The 23,852-nt window shown below is 34.4% G+C and overlaps 3 protein-coding genes and 1 pseudogene across 5 annotated transcripts; 2 read left to right on the top strand and 2 right to left on the bottom strand.

The window, feature by feature from the left end:
• Window positions 1-3,718: 3,718 nt before the first annotated feature.
• Window positions 3,719-11,423, bottom strand: LOC111997372 (uncharacterized). Of its 3 annotated transcripts, none has more exons than XM_065778621.1 (4): window positions 11,111-11,423; window positions 7,344-9,175; window positions 4,176-4,372; window positions 3,719-4,067 (listed from the first exon to the last, which is right to left on the bottom strand). In XM_065778621.1, the coding sequence occupies exons 1-2, from the start codon at window positions 11,394-11,396 to the stop codon at window positions 7,890-7,892; spliced, it is 1,572 nt and encodes a 523-aa protein (XP_065634693.1). In that variant the 5' UTR covers window positions 11,397-11,423; the 3' UTR covers window positions 3,719-4,067; window positions 4,176-4,372; window positions 7,344-7,889. The 3 variants fall into 3 exon arrangements, with proteins under 3 accessions (XP_065634693.1, XP_065634694.1, XP_065634695.1); XM_065778622.1 differs by having other exon boundaries at window positions 4,180-4,372; XM_065778623.1 differs by having other exon boundaries at window positions 7,344-9,042; window positions 11,292-11,420.
• Window positions 4,172-7,661, bottom strand: LOC112010723 (methyl-CpG-binding domain protein 4-like protein). The gene is made up of 2 exons (XM_065778598.1): window positions 7,344-7,661; window positions 4,172-4,372 (listed from the first exon to the last, which is right to left on the bottom strand). Exons 1-2 carry the CDS (start codon window positions 7,659-7,661, stop codon window positions 4,172-4,174), a joined length of 519 nt encoding a protein of 172 aa, XP_065634670.1.
• A 1,282-nt stretch (window positions 11,424-12,705) lies between the features above and the next one.
• On the top strand, window positions 12,706-13,764 carry LOC112010700 (F-box protein CPR1). The gene is made up of 2 exons (XM_024043057.1): window positions 12,706-13,064; window positions 13,245-13,764. The coding sequence occupies exons 1-2, from the start codon at window positions 12,706-12,708 to the stop codon at window positions 13,762-13,764; spliced, it is 879 nt and encodes a 292-aa protein (XP_023898825.1).
• Window positions 13,765-22,875: 9,111 nt separating this feature from the next.
• On the top strand, window positions 22,876-23,852 carry LOC112010727 (protein BOBBER 1-like; annotated as a pseudogene).

The raw sequence follows: 23,852 nt of genomic DNA, 5'->3' as shown, positions 1-23,852 counted from the left end.
ATAAGTAAGAAAACCCATGGCCATGCTAAGTCATTGGGGAAAGAATAAACGGCAGGCCTGAAAAGGCCCAATAGGATCAAGACATTACAGTAGGAATAACAGAATAGTATGACAAAACATGATGGCAATCAAGAAATAGGCTGGAAGAAATGTAAAGCCCAATATCAAATAAAGCCCAGCCCCTAAGGGAAGCAGAGAATTATAAAACAGCCCACATAAAAGGTCGAAGAAGGGTAGCAGACCGCGCAAGCAAGCCTCCAAACCGCGACAAATGTATGAGCAGCAGACAAATTTTAGACAAACATGAAAGGGAGGCACGTGCAAGGCCTAGGCACCACCAGCCTGTACCCAGTCAATATAAGACGTGGTGGGGTCATGAGTCAGAGATGAGGGGGTATGGTTTGACGGTGGAGAGAGGGGAAAAGACCTATTCTGCGACTCCTTCCCAAGCTATTTTGGAGGGTACATCTTGCTGGGATGACAGATCACCCAAGAGAAGCAAGGTTGAGGGGGAATCGCTAAGTGCATGCCATAAGGAATAGAGAGAGAAAGCACCCACACCGTGGCAGAAAAGAGTGCCACAACAGACTAATAAATAAAACAGTCTTCCTTTGTCTGAAAGTGGAGAGTGGCACATAAACGAACCAGTGGTGGTCGGCAAGTACACCCAAACCAGACAAAAGTAGTTAAGGGACAAAGTAGTAAAATCTGGTCACGACGGGCACTATAAGAAGACCCTTGCCGTGCCCAGAAAAGGGGGATCGAAAAAACAAGGGAAGATCACAAAATAAATAAATAAATAAATAACGAAAGTAAAAAACAAAGGAAAAAAAAAAGATAAGAAAGAAAACAAAAAACGGAGAGAGTTAATACGGTGGGCATACACCAATAGATCGATTTCCCTCTCTCCCTCTCAAAATCCTGCTCTCTTCCAAAAATATATATATATATATATAAATAAAAATAAAAAGGATTCCTTTGGGCATTAACCATTCAGGTCCGGTTCCCTCAAAGCCATTAATCCTCACGACAGGATCTTTCTTGGGAGATTAGCTGCATTGAGAAGAGGCGTTCTTCCCTCTTTGGTTTTTTGCTTCTGTGGACCAAACTTAACTTGATTCACATTTCTTCTTGATTAACTCATATTATCACTTACTCCTTTATTTCCTTTGTAAAAGTCATTGTTATTATTGTGATTATGTTTCATAAATAGGGATTATTTGGTCATTTTCTATTAAATAGTCAGAGGACTTTGTTTTGTTGTTATTACTATATTTGCCTGTCATAACTCATTTGAAACAGCTCTGCCTGCCATAAGCACACTCCTAGCAGACGAAGCATAGTTTGTACACAAGCCGGCCCAAATTGAGTTGCAGTTGGACCGGTCTCAACTCCCTTACTCAAAAAACTTAGGCCCACTACCGCAAGAGGCAGCCCAACCCAACGCACAACACAAAAAAGGCCCCTACAGTGGTCTAGTTGGCTTTTGCTTTACTTTGAAATGTTTGTATTGGTTGTACGATATTCCTACTCTCTAATTTTCTTTGGGAGAGCGCTATCTTCTCTTTACAATTGTTATATGTTAAGTAGCAAAATATCTTAATAGCTGACTTCGTAACCTGCTTAGAACATTTACCTCTGTCCCCCATTTACCTTGGTGCACATGTTCATTTTGCTAAAGGCTTGCCATATTTCTTAATTTGTACATTCCGAGAACCCACAAATCTCGGTGTAGGTTTTTCTACGTTGTTACTAAACTGATTAGTATATTTTTATCTTCTTATGGTATTACATCACAAAGAGGAATGCACTTACATATTTTTAATTCTTGCAGGACTTTGTGCAATCATGGATGCTGATAAGCTGTACATAAGTAACAAACTTTAACTCATTGAAAGAAAAGAGCCAACAAAAAGTTTCTTGGTGATTTGTAGTTTCTTAGTATTGACATTAGTTTATTATGTCTAATTGGATTGTAGTTATACATTAAAGGGGTTTATTTTGTTAATCTAATTTGGGCTACACCACTCTTATGTTAGTACTTCTAAATGATTTGAAGTTTGGTTTTAGTGTGTTTTCAAAAATGATTAAAAGTCATATTGTCTGTCATGCTTGCATTGTGTGTGTTATATTTCTCCTTATTCAATGAGTTAGATAGTAGTTACATCTATTGAATGAGTGTGTAAAGGGAGTAATTCTTAGGTACTCCTAGAATACGAAGAATAGTGCTTCCTTCTCTCACGTTTATGGTATATTCTACTCATTAAATTCATGAGAAATGATATGTCAACAACATCTTTACAACAAATTCTAAGTGGCAGGTTATTACTGGTTGTTATTGTTGTGACAAAAAAGTAATCTTAGTGTTAAATTCAAATTTGAACCTATAACAACTAACCAGCTGTGATTTATTGTAAAAATATTGTAAAAATGTTGTGGACGTAGCATCTCTCTAAATTCATAGTGAAGTCTACCATGAATGTAAAAGGAGGGAACACCTAATGATGATAAAAGTAAGCCTTCCTTTTATCCAAACAAAAGTAAACCTAAAAATTACTACTTGCTTAACACCTTGAGTCCAAAGCCTTTTCTATTTACCAAAAGTCAGTCATTAGCAGCATCCCAAACTCAATATAAAACTCTCCCCTTAGCTCAAAAACCAACCAAACACGTTTTACCCACATAGCTGAAACTTTATAGTAAAAACTCATTCAGCCAGCTAACATTCTCACAATTCTTAAACTTAGGGCTGGAAATATGAATACAAGATAACTTTCTCTCTCTTCCTCACCTCTCTCAATTTCCTCTTCTCGCTGACTGTGTGTCGAAGTTTTGAACCTATGTACTTTTTCTGCATCTTCTTGTACTTCAGTTATGGCATTTTGATTTCTCTCTTGTTAAAGTACCATTAGCCTTTTGATCAATTATACATTTGAAATTTTAGACTTGATTCTTCACAAATTAATATTTCTAAAGAACCCAAGGGGAGATTTGGGCTAATTTTGCATATTTAGCCCTTGTTGCAAAAACATCCCCAACATAACTCCAACAACGGTGAGCCTGTAACCTACCATCCGAATAATTAAAACTGGGTTTTTAACTATCAAAATTGAAATAACTACAGAAACAATAATTTCATATGTTGATGAAGCATTCTCTAAACTGTAGCTTATAGTAACATCTCAAATTACACCCAAAAAAAAAATTCTTTGAATCTTTATTTTTTTAATAGTTTTTAGTGTGTTTGGATTAAGATTTTGTTAATTTGTTAAAAGTGGACAAAATTATAATCATATATAATATATTAATTTGAAATACAATTTTAAAATTCAAATCAGATCAAATTAATTTCTAATTGTAGTCTAATTTTGTGCGTATCCAATTTAATTTTTTAAATTTTCGTGTCAAGTTAACTCCATTTATATACTCAATGTGGAAACCGAGATAAACATCTTATTATCACAACTGTTAATATTTCTATGTGTTATTATCCAATAATGGGGAATAAGGGATTTGAACCTAATTCTTTTTTAATACCCATCAAAATCATTTCAACTTAAACAAATGACGTTAGATTTAAACAAGCGAGATCTTACAAAGATCATCACACGAGCTTCAATTTGAGGGGCACCGAGCAAGAAACTGTTAATTCATGCATTTACCTAAGAACATGAAGACTAGGATGAGAACTGGGAAAAGATGTTAACCTCTTTAAAAATTCAAAACGAAGGCAATAATTGCCACTCCCAACTTTGCATAGAAATAGCAGTGTGCTAGCATTAAAAGTACCCCGAAAATTCATTAACACAAGTGGAGTAGCAAGTGATACAAACATGGCCTTCTGCTTACAAAAATAAGGTTCCCAAAATTAGTAATATTACAAAAGTGGAACCTGTGAAGCATGCCTAACTTGTCTATGCATAAAAAACCCTTCCAACTATCAGATCAGTCCTCTCTTTCTCTCTCTATCTTTGAGAAATTTCCAGTAATGATTTAGCATATGATCATTAGGCCTTACCTGGTCCCACTTTCCTGTACAAAATATTGCGTACGCATCAGCTGCATACCTAGCCCGAAGACAAAAAAGAATTCAATTTCCATTAAGATATAATCAAACTTCTAGGTAGGATTCTTAAGCATCTAAAAGAAAAAGGATGAAAGTGTAGTCAATTTACTTGCCAACACCATGCAGCTGAGTCACATGGGTCCAACTTTCCCCCATATACTCCTGAGACAAGCGTTGTATCATCAAAGCCCTCTTCTTTTGTAGACCTAGAGTTTTTATAATCTTTTCTATTTCCTCTTTGGCAACCTCAGTTGCTGTCTTTGCATCAGGACAAAGAGTAAAGAGATTCAATATAACCCTTCTAGCCTGTAAGCAGAAACATATGCATTTAAGCAATTCATTTATAACCAGGTGCCAAGAACAACTATCAATCTATACAAAATGTCAAGAGATCCATTAAGAGTATGTTTGGGAAGTGATGAAACCTACAGCTTATTAGTGTTTTTAGCTTACTTTGCTACCATTCATCGATCCCATTACACTTTTTGGTACTATTTATGGATCCTACTGTACCATTCAACTAGCTTTTAGCTTTTTTCTACAGTACTTTCAGTAAAAAAGTTTTCAGTTTCAACTAAATAACTGTTCCCAAACAGACGCTAAGACCCACACACACAGATACAAAGACCCCTTCTAAGAGAAACTATCAATTTGAAGAATATCTTCCATCATGTGAAGAGAAACATAAAAATCATTATAATCTATTAAGAGACTTCAAAAAGATTTACTAGGTTGTTTAGCCAATATGCAAACACCAATGTTGTAACAATGTAATGTGCACCTTAGTTTGATATGGTATAAACCAGGTAGCTTTCTCAAATTACACCCAAAACCAGACCAAGGATCCTGTGGAACTAAACCCAGCACCTGAGGCCAAGCCAAATTGAACAAACCAAAAAAGAAAACTCATATTTGTTCATACAACTTTCTTTTTTACTTTTTAAACAAATTTAATGATTTTGTGATGTATTGTAACAAACAAAGGATCCAGACTATAGAATCAACAATTATGATAATTTGTAAAATGATAAAAACAGGCAGCTTAATTAAGAATGTTTAAAGCTCAAAACAGGCAACCATTCAATCAACCAAATCCAATGTGACCCAACTGAATCCAGATGAATGCTGCATCTACCAGTGCTCATAAGGGTGAAAGTGAAACATCTATATTTGCTATAACTAACAAAGTGTCCTTGATGTAGGACAAATTAGGGAATTTGTCTACATGTGTTTGTGGTAGGTTTAGGGTTAGGAAAGAAGAAGAATTAGAGAGAAATTAGGGTTATGTGCTTGTGAACAGTAACTTTAGAAAGAGAAGAAGAAGAGATGGAGAAGAGATAAGGAGAAATCAACAAAGGCCAATGTGCCTATTTCTCAAAACACTCCATTCTATTAAGCAACTCATTCTACTTCCTTTAAATACATTGAGCACAATATTATATATGACTCTTGTACTAGTAGTAATCTATGTAGCACGGGTGCATTTCCAAATTCGGTGTGGGTATGAGACTCGGCAATTTTTGAAAAAAATAAGGTGAGGGTGCGGTGATTAAAAAATTACTTAAAATATTTTTATTTATATATTTTATATATTGCTAAGCATGCTTTTTTATATAATAATAATAGAAAACTCATATAATAATAATAAATAAATAAATAGATAGATAGTAACAAGTACACAAAAGTTTTTGACACTTCAATTATTGACAGAGGTGTTAAAATAGATGAGGCTTTCCATAAATAAATAAATAAAAAGATGTGGCTCAGTGGCTCATGTATTTGGTTAGCCTAAAAACAAAATAAAGGATATATGTGGCAGGAATTAAAATAGTTGTAGCTTCCCATTAAAAAGGAAAGAGAACCAAAAAAAAAAAGGGAGAGAAAAAGGGAAGATGTGGCTCAAGTGTTTGGTCAGAGGGGCACAAAAAACAAAAACACAATGTTGAGATTTTGTTTTTCAGTCACTAATCCACAAACCTAATTCTATTCTTTATTTTCTAGTAATCCAAAAATCTATGCCATAAACCATGCCTAGATCCGCTTTATGATTTGTTATCTTAATCTTTGTCAAGTTCTTCAGTCATCAACCGATTTGGTCACAGACCTTTCTGTAACGAATGTTAGTGGACCCTTATTTACCATTGACAAATACACAAGCCTCCATAATCACAACACCATATTGGATTGTGATGCAAGACACAATCTTAGAGATTTGCAAAGCCAGCAATATACACAATAGATTCCTAAACAAATCATACATACAAATAAGGAACAAAGAACATAAACTGAAAGATACGGATAAGTGGGAAATGCATGGCAGTAAAAAATAACACCAGTGCTTTTTCAGTAAAGATTCATACCTAGAAATAAGTCTCAACAAGGCGATTGACATTACTGCAAGGCAACCATAAAGAAAAAATATACAAAGTGTCTAGTGTCTACAACCAACTACCATGGCAGTAAAAAATAACACAAACAGTGCTTTCTCAACGAAGATTCATACCTAGAAATAAGTCTCAACATGGCGATTGACATTACGCAGGGCAACCATAAAGAAAGAAAAACACAAAGTGTCTAGTGTCTACAACAAATTATGGCAACAACCTAAATGTCACAAACATGAATCGTAATTATTTTCTTTTTTTAATTGGTAAGTTAAACAGGCATCCGATGGCTCTTGAGCCACAGCCTCACCCTCTCCTTAGCACTCATAAGGGGAAGAGGTGCTAATTGAGCTAGAGATCATTGGCAAACTGAAAACTCACAAATTAAACAATAAAAGATGTTGATATTCCAAAAAAGTAGTGAAGAATAATGCTCTATTTCCATGATAACAGTGATAGAGCAGCTGAAGAAATAAGTGTATCAATTCATGATAATAGTAATCACGACAAAAGTACACACTTCCAAAAATCCCCTCCCAAGGAATAGTAGTAGAAACTAGTTCGGTAACACCCTTGAATATATTATGCAGGAAAGAGCCTAGAAAATCATAAGTTAAGCTTGTTGGATAACCTAGTCAACCATATTACGATTCATGCACTAATCCAGTTTTGTTGTCCCCAATAAAAGAGAAAGTAATTTGATCATACACCATAAATTTCCTATAACGAAGTTATGATGTTTCCTACAAACTACAAAGGATGGAAAACTTATAACTAGTCAACTATTGCTTCAGGGAATAACACACTGATATATCTAAGAGGACCCAAAGGCTCATATTAAACAAACACTTGATTAGTAGTTTGGAAAAGACAACAGAAAACACCAGAAATACCTGAAAACCAGTTGTCCGATTTAGGAGCATACATATCACCAATACCCTCCAAGGATCATGGGCATGACGCTCTTGGAGTAGACCAGGTGTGGTGCGCGGAGGCTTCCACATGTTATCTGGACTTTTTCTTCGGTATGCATCGTCTAGCTTCTCAGAAGAAGAAAGAACAGTCTTAATTGCAACAGGCTTTTTATATCCATTGCTACCTTCCAACAAACGGCCATCTTCATTTTCTTCTTCTTTGGATATCTTTTGGAAGTAGGGTGAGACCCTCACAGAAGTAGCATGAGTTCTTGCACAATGTCTTGGGGTTTTCATTTTTTTGTACCATCACCATCATTTCTTACCACCTGTCCCTTGACCTCCAGAAGTAAGGGGAGACCTTTCGAATTTCAACATGAGCTATTGCTTGCTGTTTTTCATTTCTTCTCCTCCACTTGGAATGAGAAACCTTTCCAATTTCTAACCCATTTTGCGGCACTTGCTCTTCTTTCAAGTTTGTATGAATGCTTGGCAATATAACAGCCTCATTCTCAACCTTCCCAGTCAAGTTCCTGCCACCATCATCAGGTAGAACGGATGAATGTTTGTCATCTCAAACGGGAAACTAAGTTTCTCGCTACATTTCTTCTCTTGCTCCTCATCATGCTGGCCATTCTTTCTGTTCTTTGTCATATCATGACTCCTGTAAGTGTATTGTGACAGAACATCCTCAAGCTTCAAACACTCATTTTGTAAACTTCCCTCAAATGGACTAGTCCTACGTTTTATTTTGTAATCCAACTCCATTTTTTGCTCTTCATCCTCCATCTCCCTCTCCTCATCTTTAACTACCATTTTGTGAAAATCCTGCATGTAATGCCTGCTATCCTTTCTTCTCCCCTTGGCATTACCATCAAAACCTTCAGTTAAACCTACATCCTCATCTACTAAAACGGCTTTCTCAAACCCCAGTATCTCATTAGACTTGGTACACTCCTTGCTAATTCTATCATCCTTTCTCTTCCCCCTCTTCTTATCCTTCCTCATCTTCTTTGGGTCACCATCACCTCTAAAATTCTTAACAAAAGCAGCAGCATCTCCAGTAGTTAATAATATATTTCCATCGCCAGAATTGCCAGCAGTACTAAAGGAATGAGTATCCAATGATCCTAGCGACGAAAATTGGTTTTTTGTTTTTCTTATCTTATCATGATTCTTCGCAATTATGTCCCTGCTTGTTCTACTATGCTTTGATATTACAGTGTTTTTGTTGCGAAAGGTCTCCTCAACCTTGGGTCCTTCTTCATTTGCAAAGTAAGGGGAGACCTTTCGAATATCAACATGAGCTATTGCTTGCTGTTTTCCATTTCTTCTCCTGCGCTTGGAATGAGAAAGCTTTCCAATTTCTAACCCAGTTTGCTGCAATTGGTATTCTTTCAAATTAGCATAAATGCTTGGTAACATAACAGCCTCATTCTCAACCTCCGCAGCTAGGTTCCTGCCACCATCATCAGGTAAAAAGAATGAATTGTTTGTTAACTCAAATGGGAAACTAAAATTCTTCTCCTGCTCCTCATCATAGTGGCCATCCTTTGTCTCATTTTGTAAACTTCCCTCAAGTGGACTGCTTATTTGGCAATCGGACTCCATTTTATGATCTTCATCCTCCAAATCCTGCTGCGTGTAAGTGTAACGCCGACTATCCTTTCGTCTCCCCCTGGCATTACCATCAAAACCCAGATCAATCTCAATCGACTTGTTGATGATTCGTTCATCACCCATGGTGGTGGTGGTGGTGGTGGGTCGTTGATTAGCAAAATAAGGAGAAAGCACCACAACCCTATTCTTACCTCCTCGTCTAACTCTAGNAACAAAATAAAGCCCGGCATTTAACAAAACTTATCCTATCATTTTACTATAAAAAAAAATAAAAAAAACAAAACAAAACTATCAAAAAAGGAAACAGAAAGAAGGCAGCGAAAAAAAGGAAGAAGAAAAGAGGAAGCAAAGAAGAAGAAGAAGAAGAAGGGTTAAGGCCACCGGTATCTTGTGACGGCGACAGCGGCTATCTTGTATCAATATCCACCATTATTTTTGGTTTAAAATTTTTTTTTCTTATCGGCCGATTTCCTTTTTCCGGCCGAAACACACCAATATTCGGCTAATGCAATCCAATTCGACTGAATCGTCCGGTTTGGTGCGAGTCGGTGCGAATCTAGAAACGAAAAAAAAAAAAAAAAAAAAAAAAAAATAAATCAGGCCGGCACCAACATGCAGGCAGCCGCGTCAGACTCGTGCGCACCCTCCCAGCCACATCGATGCTTCCTAGGTAGTAATACGACTACCAAATTAACTAGTAAAAAATTAAACCTAATAATAAACCAAAACTCATAATAAAGACCCATAACTAAATAAGACTCATTAATAAATAAAACCCATGTCCTATAACTATGGCCCACACTCAACAATTGTAAAATTACTTAAATACCCTTAACTCTAGAATAACCAAATAAAATATATATATATATATATACTAATTAACTACCATAGACAATTATTCTTGGGCTTTGCCTTAGCCTTATGCTTCCAAAGAGAATATCCTTTATATAACCATGCTATGATTGCGCCATCAGTCCTCCAACTGTGCAATTCTTCTGTTATTACAGCAACAACTACATCTTTCCCCATAAGACATGGAATAGTCAGAAGTACAATCACAATGTTGAGATTTTGTTTTTCAGTCACTAATCCACAAACCTAATTCTATTCTTTATTTTCTATAATCCAAAAATCTATGCCATAAACCATGCCTAGATCCAGCTTTATGATTTGTATCTTAATCTTTGTCAAGTTCTTCAGTCATCAACCGATTTGGTCACAGACCTTCTGTAACGAATGTTAGTGGACCCTTATTTACCATTGACAAATACACAAGCCTCCATAATCACAACACCATATTGGATTGTGATGCAAGACACAATCTTAGAGATTTGCAAAGCCAGCAATATACACTAATAGATTCCAAACAAATCATACATACAAATTAGGAAAACAAGAACATAAACTGAAAGATACGGATAAGTGGAAATGCATGGCAGTAAAAAATAACACCAGTGCTTTTTCAGTAAAGATTCATACCTAGAAATAAGTCTCAACAAGGCGATTGACATTACTGCAAGGCAACCATAAAGAAAAAATATACAAAGTGCTAGTGTCTACAACCAACTACCATGGCAGTAAAAAATAACACAAACAGTGCTTTCTCAACGAAGATTCATACCTAGAAATAAGTCTCAACATGGCGATTGACATTACTGCAGGGCAACCATAAAGAAAAAAAACACAAAGTGTCAGTGTCTACAACAAATTATGGCAACAACCTAAATGTCACAAACATGAATCGTAATTATTTCTTTTTTTTAATTGGTAAGTTAAACAGGCATCCATGGCTCTTGAGCCACAGCCTCACCCTCTCCTTAGCACTCATAAGGGGAAGAGGTGCTAATTGAGCTAGAGATCATTGGCAAACTGAAAACTCACAAATTAAACAATAAAAGATGTTGATATTCCCAAAAAAGTAGTGAAGAATAATGCTCTATTTCCATGATAACAGTGAAGAGCAGCTGAAGAAATAAGTGTATCAATTCATGATAATAGTAATCACGACAAAAGTACACACTTCCAAAAATCCCCTCCCAAGGAATAGTAGTAGAAACTAGTTTGTAACACCCTTGAATATTTATGCAGGAAAGAGCCTAGAAAATCATAAGTTAAGCTTTTCTTACCTCCTCGTCTAACTCTAGCTCTATTATTCGATTTTCTTTTCTCAATAATAAAGGACTTTTCTTCTACTTGTACACTCTTATTATTTGGAGCATCAAGTTTATTGTTGTTGATGATTTTCCTAGAAGAATAAACATTCTCATGAGTATGTAATTGAGATGCAGAGGAATCGAGAGAACTTACGGGGGAGGTTGTCATGATCATCGGAGACTGAGACCGAGCCCGATACCTTTTCCTTTTCTTCATACCCAACGACGCCATCGCCGTTTCTTCAGTTTCCGACGACATAATCACATAATATGTTACTAAGGTCTTTGTACTTTTTGCCTCTTAATTTCCGGCCCACTAACAATAGTTTAATTTCCGGCCCACTTTATTGTGTGCTGTTCATGTCAATGTATGCAGTTTTGGACCATCATGCTCTCACAATTTTCTACTTCAGTACAATATTTAAATAAAATTATTATTTTATTTAAATAAAATTATTTTTATTTAATCTAAACTTAATAAAGAGTGAAATTCCAACTCTTTAACAAGTTCAACTTAAATTCAAACTCATCATTTTTTTTAAACAAAATTATTTTTGTTTAGTCCAAACTTAACAAGGAGTGGAACTCTATCTTACAAGTCCAACTTAAACTCAAACTCATCATTTTTTTAAAACAAAATTATTTTTGTTTAATCCAAATTATAGTTTATAAAAGACAAAAAAATTAATGAAACAACTAAACAACAATAATTAATAATTTTATTAATATTTCAAATGAACTTATAATTTATTAATATGAAAACTCATAGAAGGCAATTGTAAATTTTATATATTTGAGTGTTTTTTTTTTTTTGTCAATATATAAAATTTTCTTTTTATTAAATTATGTAATTTATTCTTGTTGAGGAATACCTTAAAAAAATTCCTAGAGTCGCCACTACCACAAACATTACTTTAATTCATTAAAAAGGTATGTAAGTTTTCTTCAAGGTATGGAAAAAAAAAAAAAAAAAAAAACTATTAAACAAATCCTAACGATTTAACACTAACCACTACAAATTTACGAATTGTTGGGTTTATTAAAAAATTAATAATTATTAGGTTTCAGTTGTAATTGAGAACACATTCTATAATTGAAGTCTAAACTTATAGATGATAGAATCGGTGTATCGTATTTCCTTTTAATATTTTTTTTATTGTGTTATGTTGGTGTTTGAACTATTTTTTCTTCTCACATCTCTCTACGCTGTATTTTTTTTTTTATCTTTTAATGAATATCTTTCCTTTGTACAATTTCTTTTAAAAAAAAAAATTTTAATATACAAGTCTCATCTCACGCACGTAGTTTTTTTTTTTTTAGCCTCCGTTTGCAAAGTGTGTTTTGCGCGTTTCTCAACGGACGCATTTTTTATATAGGTCTCATTCACTATTTATGGGACCTATAAATATTTTCATTTAGCAACTTTTTAAAAAAAAATTAGGTCTCATAACACTATTTATATATTTAAAAATTATGTCGCTGTGTTTTCGGTTTTTAATTTTTAGAAATCAGCAATAACCGAACGCTTATACCCGTTTACTTTTACAGTAACCCCAGAGGTAGCAGCAATGTCTGACAACTCACCGCCTGAAGTCTCCAAATCCTTAACCGAAGAAGAAGAAGAAGCAATTTTGTGGGACTCTCTTCCTCCTGAAATCCTAACCCACATTTTGGTACGCTTACCCATAAAATCTATCATCACTTGCACCTGTGTCTCCAAAACATGGAAATCCCTCATCCTAAACCCCGCCTTTATTTCTACCCATCTTCACCACTCCTTCAGCAACAACAACAACCTCCTCCTCTTCAGACTCTACCCTAAGCCTCTCGTCGAAGCTTTCGATGACACGAACCCAATCGAAAACGAAAAAGAAGTGTATGCTTTATATCGGGATGACATGATCACCAATTTCAATCAATACACCAGGTTTGACGACTTCCCTTTCCATCGCAAAAGCTGTTCTGGAATATTCTGTGTGGTTGGTACTTGTAATGGCTTGATTTTCCTCGCCGATGATTTAAACGGTCACTGTCCCAATTTCTATCTCTAGAACCCTTGCGTTAAAAAATACATGAGACTTCCTTTCCCCTATTTGTTGATTGCCAGTTTCTACACCGTGGCTGTTGGGTTTGGATTTGATTTCAAAACCAATGACTATAAGGTGGTGATGTTTGTCACTCGTGGTCGTGGCTATAGTCATGACCACGAGGACGAGGGTGAATCTCCACCCGAAGTTGAAGTTGAGGTTTACCCACTTGCCACTGGAAAATGGAGAGAGGCTACGGCTGAACGTCCCAAATGTGCTGTTCGTGATACCATCATTGTCCACCTACGCCTACAGGCTTTTGTCAATGGGGCTTTGCATTTGGTATGTTACAAGACTACTCCAGAAATTAAATTTCTCTACTTTGTCTTGGTGTTTGATTTGGAGGATAAGGTCTTCCGTGAGATACCACTGCCTAAGCATTCAAATATGTTCTTTTGGAAGTGGGTATCTATTATGGCATTTGGGAATTCCATTGTTGTGTTCAAACCGGGGTATTCTGTTGACACTCCAGATATATGGGTGTTGAAAAACTATTTAGATGCATCATCATGGACCAAAATTATAAATTTAGGTGCTTAAGCGCTCCCACAAAGGCCACCTTCACGTTTTTACGGAGTTAAAATGCCTAGCCTAAAAGCTTTTAGGAAGAGTGGTGAGGCTATATTGCAAACACATAAAAAATGGCTCGTCTCAAAAGACCTTGAGACCAAAGAGATTAAAGACCTTGGGATTACTGGATCTAAGTATAGTTTTGTTGATTCTTATGTTGAGAGTCTAGTTTTGCTAGACGAACCTGACCTTGCAAATCCTTATCCTTACAGACCTTACTAAGGGAAAAAAAGAGGAACAACAACAGACAAGGTACATTTTATGTTCATACTTATTTTTTTTTATGGTTATCAATTTTGTTCTTCATATATACTTGGCATTCATTATGAATTAGATATGAATTTAAATGCTATAAATTCATATTGCTGATTGATTACCTTAATTGAGTGGATTTATATTTAGGATAGATAGCTTATCAAAGTTTTGCTTGCTGTCAATAGAATGTATACCCAACCATCAAAAAACAAAGTGGTTTATGTTGGTCATCAACATTTAGCACGTTTTTTTTATTAAGTGGTTGAAAATAAATGGGACTCTGAATTTCATATTTAGCACATTTAGCACATTTTTTTTATTAATTGAGTGGATTTATATTTAGGATAGATAGCTTATCAAAGTTTTGCTTGCTGTCAATAGAATGTATACCCAACCATCAAAAAACAAAGTGGTTTATGTTGGTCATCAACATTTAGCACATTTTTTTATTAAGTGGTTGAAAATAAATGGGACTCTGAATTTCATGTTTCTTGCCACTTATAATTTACATTCTATTGATGGATGTACTCAACTTTTTTTTTCTTAATAATGTTCTGGTGACCTCTTTTAACTTCATGTTTTCACAATTGCATTAAATGTTCTTCATGATCTCCTTGGATTATTTATACATTTTTCTTAATCTATCAATTGTGATCATAGTATGCTAAAGATATTGCTTGTACATTTTAAATCTTTAATTGCCTCATGTGCCTTTCTTCTTACTGAAAAGATTCCCATTGCTCCATATTCACTGGCAAAGTAGCTCATCAATAATTATTTCTTGCTTTGGGTGGTTAAGAATTGAAAATGACTTGTTTATAAACCTTTTTTTGAACTAGTTTTGTAATCATTTTTTCCTTAGCATAGTTTGAATATTTTTATCCCATTAAAGTATTTATGCATAGATGTATTTTTTTGTTGACTCCATTTTATTCCATTGTTCATCTTTTTCCCTCTTTTAATAGTTTGTGAATGAATTGGTATATATTTTTTACACAATTGTACAAAGTAGAAGTTCTTATCAAAAGTATAGACCCTTATGCAAGAATTGGTGTTTCACATTGGCTTTAATGGGATGTAGTTCAATGTCTTTGCAAGTATGGTAGTTTTAATGGGATGTGTTTTCTTTTTGAGAATATCGTCTCAAAATTACAAGATTTGGTTACTGCTGTTTTCTTAAATGTGTATAAGCACTCATGTGTTTGGTAATTGGTTTTGCCCTGTTGTAACTCACTGATGAATATATTCACTTATTTAGAATGGAAAATTTTAGAAGTTCATAAATAGTTAGCATCTTTTTAGCCGTTCAATGTTATGTAATTGAAAACGTGTTGGTGGACAAATCAATCCTTGATTCATAAGAGTGATTTATTAATGTAGCAATGAGGTTGGCGTCCATAATCAAAAGAAAGCAATGAGATTTATGATAGTTTGTGATTTTTGCTTGGCTAGATATTGTTGTACAGATTTTGGTTTTTGAATATATTTCTCTTGTTATGGAGGATGCTAACTTTTGCATCTAGTTTTTTTTACAACCCCCAAAATTTAGGTGGTTGTTTCCCTACTACATAAGGTTCCTTGTAGTCATTCCTCTCACCCCATACCAACCTGTTGAAGGTGAATCTCAATCCATATTCATAACACAACTCCCAAAAAAAAAAATCTGCCAAGAACCTAAGTTGGAAACTTTTTCTCAATGATTTAAAAGGCCGAAAATTATTTCTTCTTATACCATTGATGACATAAATTGTATTTTTGTTGTTTCTTTTACTAAAATTTTTTTATATTTCTATTCTTTTATTTCTTCTAGAACACATGTCTTCTCTTTATGGTCGCTCTTTGTTATTTTGCCTGATTTCTTATTATTAACTATTAAGTAATTGCTGGCTTTTGAACCCACTTAGATCATTTACCTTGGTCCCCTGGTACACTTGGTTTTGCGGTAAAGGCTTGGAGTGTTTCTTAATATGTATCTGGAAAACCTTCAAGTATCGGTGTAGATTTTTTCCATATGATATTACACTGATTTGTGTTATTTTATCTCCTTTTGCTTTTAGCATAACTCAATAAATGGTCAGATTACTTGTTCAAAAAATAAATCTACTTCTGCTATAAAATCACAAACAATCATGGTTGGTAATGAGCAGGAATGTATTTATGAGAGCATGTTGAGGGATGATACAAACCTTGACTCAAACATGTGTTTTGTGGTCTAGTTGGCTTTGGCTTTACTTTGAAATGTTTGTTTTGGTTGTGCGATATTCCTATTCTCTTATTTTCTTTGGGAGAGCGTTGTCTTCTCTTTACAATTGTTATATGTTAAGTAGCAAAATATCTTAATTGCTAACTTTGTAACCTGCTTAGAACATTTACCTTTGTCCCCCATTTACCTTGGTGCACATATTCATTTGCTAAAGGCTTGCCATATTTCTTAATTTGTACATTCTAAAAACCCACAAATCTTAGTGTAGGTTTTTTCTATGTTGTTTCTAAACTGTTTAGTATATATTTTTTCTTCTTATGGTATTACATCACAAATAGGAATGCACTTAAATATTTTTAATTCTTGCAGGACTTTGTGCAATCATGGATGCTGATGAGCTGTACATAAGTAACAAACTTTAACTCATTGAAAGAAAAGAGCCAACAAAAAGTTTCTTGGTGATTTGTAGTTTCTTAGTATTGACATTAGTTTATTATGTCAAATTGGATTGTAGTTATACATTAAAGGGTTTATTTTGTTAAACTAATTTGGGCTACACCACTCTTATGTTAGTACTTCCGGAAGATTTGAAGTTTGGTTTCAGTGTGTTTTCAAAATGATTAAGAGCCGTATTGTTGGCCATGCTTGCATTATGTGTGTTATATTTCTCCTTTTTCAATGAGTTAGATAGCAGTTACATCTATTGAATGGGTGTGTAAAGGGAGTGATTCTCACGTACTCCTAGAGTGCGGAGAATGATACTTCGTCCTCTCACGTTTATGGTGAGTTCCACTCATTAAATTCATAGTGGAGTTTACCATGAATCTAAAGGAGGGAGCACCATTTCTCCGTGCTCCGGGAGTACCTAAGAATTTTCCATGTAAAGGTATCTATGGAAAAAACCTATAAATCTATCTTTTAATTTTTGGATATGCACATTTAAGATACTAGGAATGAGTGATGCCTACTGCACACTGTGTTTCTGTTTTGTGTATTGCGCGGTCAATGCATAATCAAGTACGTAATGCCTACTGCTTTGTAAGTTGTAAACCATCTGATGCCTACTGAATGCTGTGTTTGTGTTTGATATTGTGTGTTTTGCTGCTGCAGTATCTGATATAATGAGTTTCATGTGCTACTGTTGTGCTAATTGGCTTGTTGCATAATAAATAATAAATTTCAGATTTTAAAAATAATAAATAAAGAAAATTCGGAAGTTTTAAAAGTAGTAACAAATTATGACCTATAACAAGTTAAATTATAAATTGCAGATTTTAACTTTACCTAAAATTTGATTTAGTCTTGTTATTTTAATTTCGTTTTATTCAATTCTCTGGCTTTGATCTTTATTCAGTTCAGACATCCCATTAATGTTTGATCTTTAAACAACATTACACGTGTTTTTACATTTTTTTCATCCACACGTATTTTCACACATGTTTTTAAACACATGTTTTCAGTTTTTAAGCATATGTACCAAACACCCTCTAAGTCAGTCTTTTGTTTTTTAGCTTTTATGTATAATTTTTTAAAATTTCACTTTTTTTTTTTAAATAAAAGTATACTTTAGCATAATTTCAGCAAAAAATTTTGAGCAAAAAACTAAATAAGCTATTGCAAAAAATTAAAGCTATAATAAGACTAAATTAATTTTTTTAAAAGTTTAGAGTGCGCAATTTAAATAAAAAATATATAAAAAATAAACCAATTTGGCTGTGAGTTGAGCCTATGAAATGTTGCCATACTCCACACAAAAAGGTAGGGAAAAAACATCATGGCAAGCAAACTAGAGATGAAAGCCGAGAAGAAGCACATTGATTGTGTCTTCTTCTATTCTGTCAATTATCGGGATAATACAATTTTCTGAAACTAAAAACTCAAAGTTGGAATTCTCAAATTTCCAAATTCTATTTCTAATATACTAATGACTACGATTTTTAGACAATGCCTTATACAAGCTTTAATAGTTTTTTAAGTAACCTAAGTTATTTATCAAAAGTTTTAATATCCTTGAAAGAGAGAATATTTTCTAAGTATGTGTTCATGCCAGACATAATCTTTGATGTTTTAGATTTTTTTTTTTAAGTGAGGTGCATTTGTGTATATTGGAAGTGCACAAGCAAAAAATTTTGCAAATTTAAGAGTAATAGAAGTTCTAGTTTTATGAAGACTTTATACATTGAATTGGAGCAATGAAGGCAGTTTTGTATGACAGCAGGAAGTTAGTTATAATACAAGCACATGTGTAATATTAGAGTAGGATTAGTTTCATAACAGTTTCTTCCAAAAAATTAGGGAGTTAGTTACACAGATATAGCTTGCTTGCCTCATGTATATATAGGAGTAGTGGCTTTGTATAATTGCATTATTTTGTACTCTCTATTCAATTGCTTTCATCAATAAGAATCTCAGTTTTTTTGAGAGAGAGAGAGTCTTCTAGAATTTTACACCTGTCAATTGCTAAGCTCAAGACCTCAAGAATATTCAAATATGAAATTTCATGAAATACAGAAATAGACAAGAAAAATGCTACCTCCAAAGGCTCCAATGACTAAAAAGGACTTTTCATAATGTATAAAAGGGGATATAGAATTCTATCATACCAATTTGCTGTTTTCTTGTATATATTGTAAGTAAGTTTTGCAAGGGGAGGGTTGGCTGTTTCCCATCTTTTCTTCGCGAATGATCTAGTATTATTTGGTAAAGCTGATATGAAGAATTGTCTTAGTATGATGGAAGCCTTGAGGGATTCTATGGTGTTTTTGGGCAAAAGATCAATAAGGAGAAATCTAGGGTCTATTTTTCCCCCAATGTGATTGTCAGTGAATGCGAAGAACTGTGTGAAGTGTTGGGAATTCGATCAATGCCCAAGTTGGGTAAATATCTCGGCTTTCCTTGGAAACAGGTTCCAATAGCAAGACTTTGATTTTATAGTGGAGAGAGTGCAAGCCAAACTGTGCTCACCACAATTCCTACTTATGTAATACAAAACACTCTCCTATCTATTCGTATTCTTGAGTCGCTGGATAGAGTGACTAGAAATTTTGTTTGGGGATCCACCCTAGGCAAACGAAAGATTCATATGATTAGTTGGAGCAAAATACCTAAACCTAGAGAGGAAGGAGGGCTCGGGTTGCAAGCTACTAAGCTGAAGAAAATGACCTTGCTAAATTGAATTGGAGTTCTAAAGTGGAAAAGGATAAAGACTGGGCGAGAGTGCTAAGTATTAAATACAGGAATCCGAAGCGGAGTGGTTCCAATGTGTGGGTGGGAATATATTTGTGCAAGGAATAAAGTGGAAGGTTGGTGCAAATAGTAATCTGAATTTTTGGCATGATAAGTGGCTGTTAACCAAGAATGTTAGGAGCATGATTGAAGGCCCTTTATGGAGAGATGAGGAGTATTGTTTGGTGAGAGATATGAGATATGAAGGAAATTAGGATTTTTCTAGATGCTCTTTCAATTTCCTTGACAAGCTCACCCTTCTTCTAAAAGTTGTTCCTTTCCCAACCAATCACTGGGGTGAAGAAAAAATTGTTTGGGCTTCCTCACCCTCAGGAGACTTTGAGCAAAAGAGTGCTTATGCCATTGCTAGAGGCGATTGCGATTCCTCTAATAGTTTTGATAGAAAATGGATTTGGAACATTAACTCGATGCCTAAAATCAAAACATTTATCTGGAAATGCTTCCTTCATAGTATACCAGTGGGAGAGGTCCTTCAAAAGAGAGGTATTATCTAAGATGCCCAGTGCCAAATCTACAACAATGGTAGGGAGTCAATCCTACATGTTCTCAAGGACTGTAGGTTTGCAAAATCGATTTGGGAAAAGCTTCGCATAAATTGTTATGTCCAGGACTTCTATAGTAGGGGTTTGTGCGATTGGTTAGCAAAGAATGCGAAGCTGACTTCTTATAAGGTAGAATTAGTTCTTTGGAATATCCTCTTTCTGTTTGCAGTCTAGAAATTGTGGCTGCACAAGAATGATGTGGCCTTCAAGGAGAATCGGCCTAACCAGAATCTATGTAAAGGCATTATTCAAGCTAACTGTGAGTACATGTTCTGTGCTAGCAAGGCAGATAGGAGGTTGATCAATAAGGTGGTTCAGGTAAGACAGAATAGACCCAGTGCGGGGTGGTATAAACTCAATTCGAACGGTTTGTATTTAGGAAATCGAGTGAGAGCTAGTGGTGGTGGATTGATTTGTGATTCTAATGGAGTGTGGATTAAAGGGTTTACTCATAACATTGGAATCTCTTCTAGTGTGGAAGCGGAGTTATAGGCTCTTAGGGATGGTCTATCCTTATGCATTTCTCTTAATATTGTGGCTTCAGAGATAGATATAGATGCAAAAGTTACTCTGGACTGGATTTGAATGAGCATAGTTGTAATCTAAACCACTCACCTCATATTATGAATTGTAGGGCTCTCATCAACCAAGTCTCACAGGTGAAGATGAAGCACTGCTTTCACGAAGCCAATAAATGTGCCAATGCGCTAGCTCGGAAAGGTCCACTCATCTAGTAGGACTTTGTGATTTTTGATTGTCCACTTGTGAACATTGTTATGCTTTTGTTTTATGATAATATTGGCATGTACCATGAGAGGACTCGTCCTCAAATAGTTGTATCCTTTGGGTAGTTTTTTAATTTAATCTCCTATTTATCCACACAAAAAAAAAAAAAAAAAAGGTTTTGGTACCAACTGATTGTGCAATACTGCAATGCCTGAAGTACAATCATACTGTCTTCTTTTCCAATTATTTAGACTCAGGTCATCCTTTCAAATTGGAACCAATGTTGCTAATTGTTTTTAGTTTTGAAATTTTGATTTTCAAACTATATCTGATATGGCAGTTTGTGTATTCTTATTTAAGCACGCTATCAGGTGGAATCAAATTGCTCTGGTAGGTTGGGTCCAGTGAGTCCATGGACACGCCTAATTTTCTCAATTTGAGCAAATCAATGAAATGTGACGGTTTTGCAATTGCATAAGAGCATCTCCAACAAACTAGCCAAAGTCATTTTTTGGAGAGCAAACCCAAAAAAATAAAGAAATAAATAAATAAAAGCTCCAACAGACTCTCTAAAAGGAAAACTTTTCCAAATCTTTTTTGGAGTTGCTACAATAGTTCTCTAGACTTGGAGAGCATAGTAGCTACTCCAAATGATTTTTTCTCCTTTAAAAAAAAAAAATCAAACAACTCAATAAAAAAAACAATTATTTCTCTCTCCTCTCATCTCTTTGTTTTAGTTTCTTTGCTTCTCTCTTAGAGACTCAAACGTCTCACATAATCAAAATACAAAACAAAATCTATTTTTTATAACAACAAAATTGAATCAAAACAAGAAAATAAGGGGAAAAAAAAAGTCAAGCCAATCTGACCGAGTCTAGTGGTGGGGAGGAGGAAAAGTGGCAATGGGGAGGCGGACAAGGCACTGCTGCTTGGTGAAAGCCAATCTCTGCTAGCTTTGTCCTTCCGACGACTCTCAATCTCCGCTGGCCTTCTCCCTCTCTTTGTGCTACATTCTTTCTCCCTCTCTCTCTTCTATTTTCTCTGATGTGATAAATGTAAATTGTGAGTAAATAGAATAACGAACGAGGATTTTTTTTTTTTTGGGATAAAAAGAATGGTTGAGGTTGAGTAATAAATTGGATGTGAAAATGTGTGGTCATTAAAATTAGTAGGTTGAAATTTTATATGTAATTCATTAATAAGATAGAACGTGAGATGATATTTGTTGTGTGTTAATTTTTATTGGGTATATGTGATTAGTTAATTAATATTAGATTTTTAGTATTTTACACTCATTAACTTATTTGGCACAAAGATTAAAAAACTTAAGTAGACACATGGCACAAACTTAAGTGGATAATTATGATATACTCCCCACATAAATTTAAACACATTACGCAAAATTGTGTTCTAATTTCAAATTCTAATTGAATTTACTCTAAGTTTTGCCTATATATATATAGAGCATGTAACACATACATATGTATAGATACATTTAAAATTAAACACAATTTTTATTATAAAAATATAAATAATTAGTCAATTTTTTTTTAAGTAAACGTAATTAGTCACATATTAAAAATTCATACCTAAATTTAATAATACTTATGATCTTTTTTTTTTTCTAATTTTTAATAAAATCATATTTAGTAAGACAGAACATGTGGTGATTTTCATTGTATAGTGATTTTTATTGAGTATATGTGATTAATTTTTATTTATTTATTTTATAGTTCATTAATATTATTCTTAGTATTTTGTACTCATTAACTCATTTTCACAAAGATTAAAAAATTTAAGTGGAAACATGGCACAAACTTAAGTGGATAATTATGGTATGGTCTACACATAAATTTAGACATATAGCACAAAAGTAGATTATAATTTCAAATTCTAATTGAATTATCTCTAAACTTTACTTGTTAATATATATATATATATATAAAAACAGCTAATTTAGTTGAAACAAAAAATTTCTTACTAAAAATATTATAAATAAAATTAAAAATTAATTAAAATAATATAATATAACCCATAAATATTATCCAAACATACTATACAACCCATAAACAAATAAGCTAAATAGTAAAATAACAAATTAATATAAACTTATCCCAAATAAATCATAGATTACCGGAATCCTGTCAGAACCTAATACCCAAAAATTCACAAAACCCTCCATGGATATCCTAGCCTCCTAGCGTTCCTTGGTAGTTTCCCAACAAACCCAGTGAATCCAACAACTTTGTCAGTCATGGCCATCCTCTCTGTTTATGAAGAAGATCAGCAGAATCAACAACCTTCTTCTTCTAAGAAAGAGATCATTCTTGCTGAGAAGGAAGCCGAGGCCAAAAAGTCAGAGGAGGAGGAGAAGCAGCATAAAGAGAACAAACCTGTTTCTAACAAAGACAACGGCCTAGATATAGAGAATTATTCATGGGATCAATCCCTTTAAGAAGTCACTGTAAACGTGCCAGTCCCACAAGGCACTAAATCCAGCCTTCTTTTGTGTGACATAAAGACAAACTCTTTGAAGGTTGGGCTCAAGGGCCTCCAATCATCGATGGACAGCTATTCAAGCCTGTGAAAGTTGACGATTGTATTTGGAGTTTGGAGGATAATAAAATTATCACTATTCTTATTTGCAAGAGAGATCAGAGCGAGTGGTGAAAATCTTTGTTGAAGGGTTATCCAGAGATTGACACACAAAAAGCTGAACCACAGCCAAGCAAGTTGTCTGACTTGGACTCCGAGACCCGTTCTGCAGTGGAGAAGACGATGTTTGATCAGACGCAGAAACAGAAGGGACTTCCAACAAGCGATGAGATTAAACAAGGACAGCTGAAGAAACAATTCATGGCTCAGAATCCCAACACGAAATTCCCCCCAGGAGCTCAGTTCATGTGAGATTAGGAAGACAACGAAAAGATTTGATCTTTTTAGTTTGTAGTAGATGTTTATGGCTATATGTAGTTCTAATTTTTATAGCTTTCGTTTAGGATTAAGGATTTGTTTACAAGTTTAACCATTGTCATCGTGTGCTATTCAATATCAATTGTGGGCTTTTCAGATTTATCAAACTTCAA

The sequence above is a fragment of the Quercus suber genome, unplaced genomic scaffold (genome assembly GCF_002906115.3).
Source record: "Quercus suber isolate HL8 unplaced genomic scaffold, Cork oak 2.0 scaffold_187, whole genome shotgun sequence".
Taxonomy (NCBI): domain Eukaryota; kingdom Viridiplantae; phylum Streptophyta; class Magnoliopsida; order Fagales; family Fagaceae; genus Quercus; species Quercus suber.
This window is presented reverse-complemented; position numbering and strand designations above follow the sequence as displayed.

Coding starts and splice junctions, on each gene's coding strand:
- LOC112010723 (XM_065778598.1), bottom strand. CDS start 7,661: ATGAAAACCCCAAGACATTGTGCAAGAACTCATGCTACTTCTGTGAGG. Junction 4,373..7,343: donor ATCGGACAACTGGTTTTCAG/GTATTTCTGGTG, acceptor TTCTGCTTACAG/GCTAGAAGGGTTATATTGAA.
- LOC111997372 (XM_065778621.1), bottom strand. CDS start 11,396: ATGTCGTCGGAAACTGAAGAAACGGCGATGGCGTCGTTGGGTATGAAG. Junction 9,176..11,110: donor AGCTAGAGTTAGACGAGGAG/GTAAGAAAAGCT, acceptor TTAGACGAGGAG/GTAAGAATAGGGTTGTGGTG.
- LOC112010700 (XM_024043057.1), top strand. CDS start 12,706: ATGTCTGACAACTCACCGCCTGAAGTCTCCAAATCCTTAACCGAAGAA. Junction 13,065..13,244: donor AATTTCAATCAATACACCAG/GTTTGACGACTT, acceptor GTTGATTGCCAG/TTTCTACACCGTGGCTGTTG.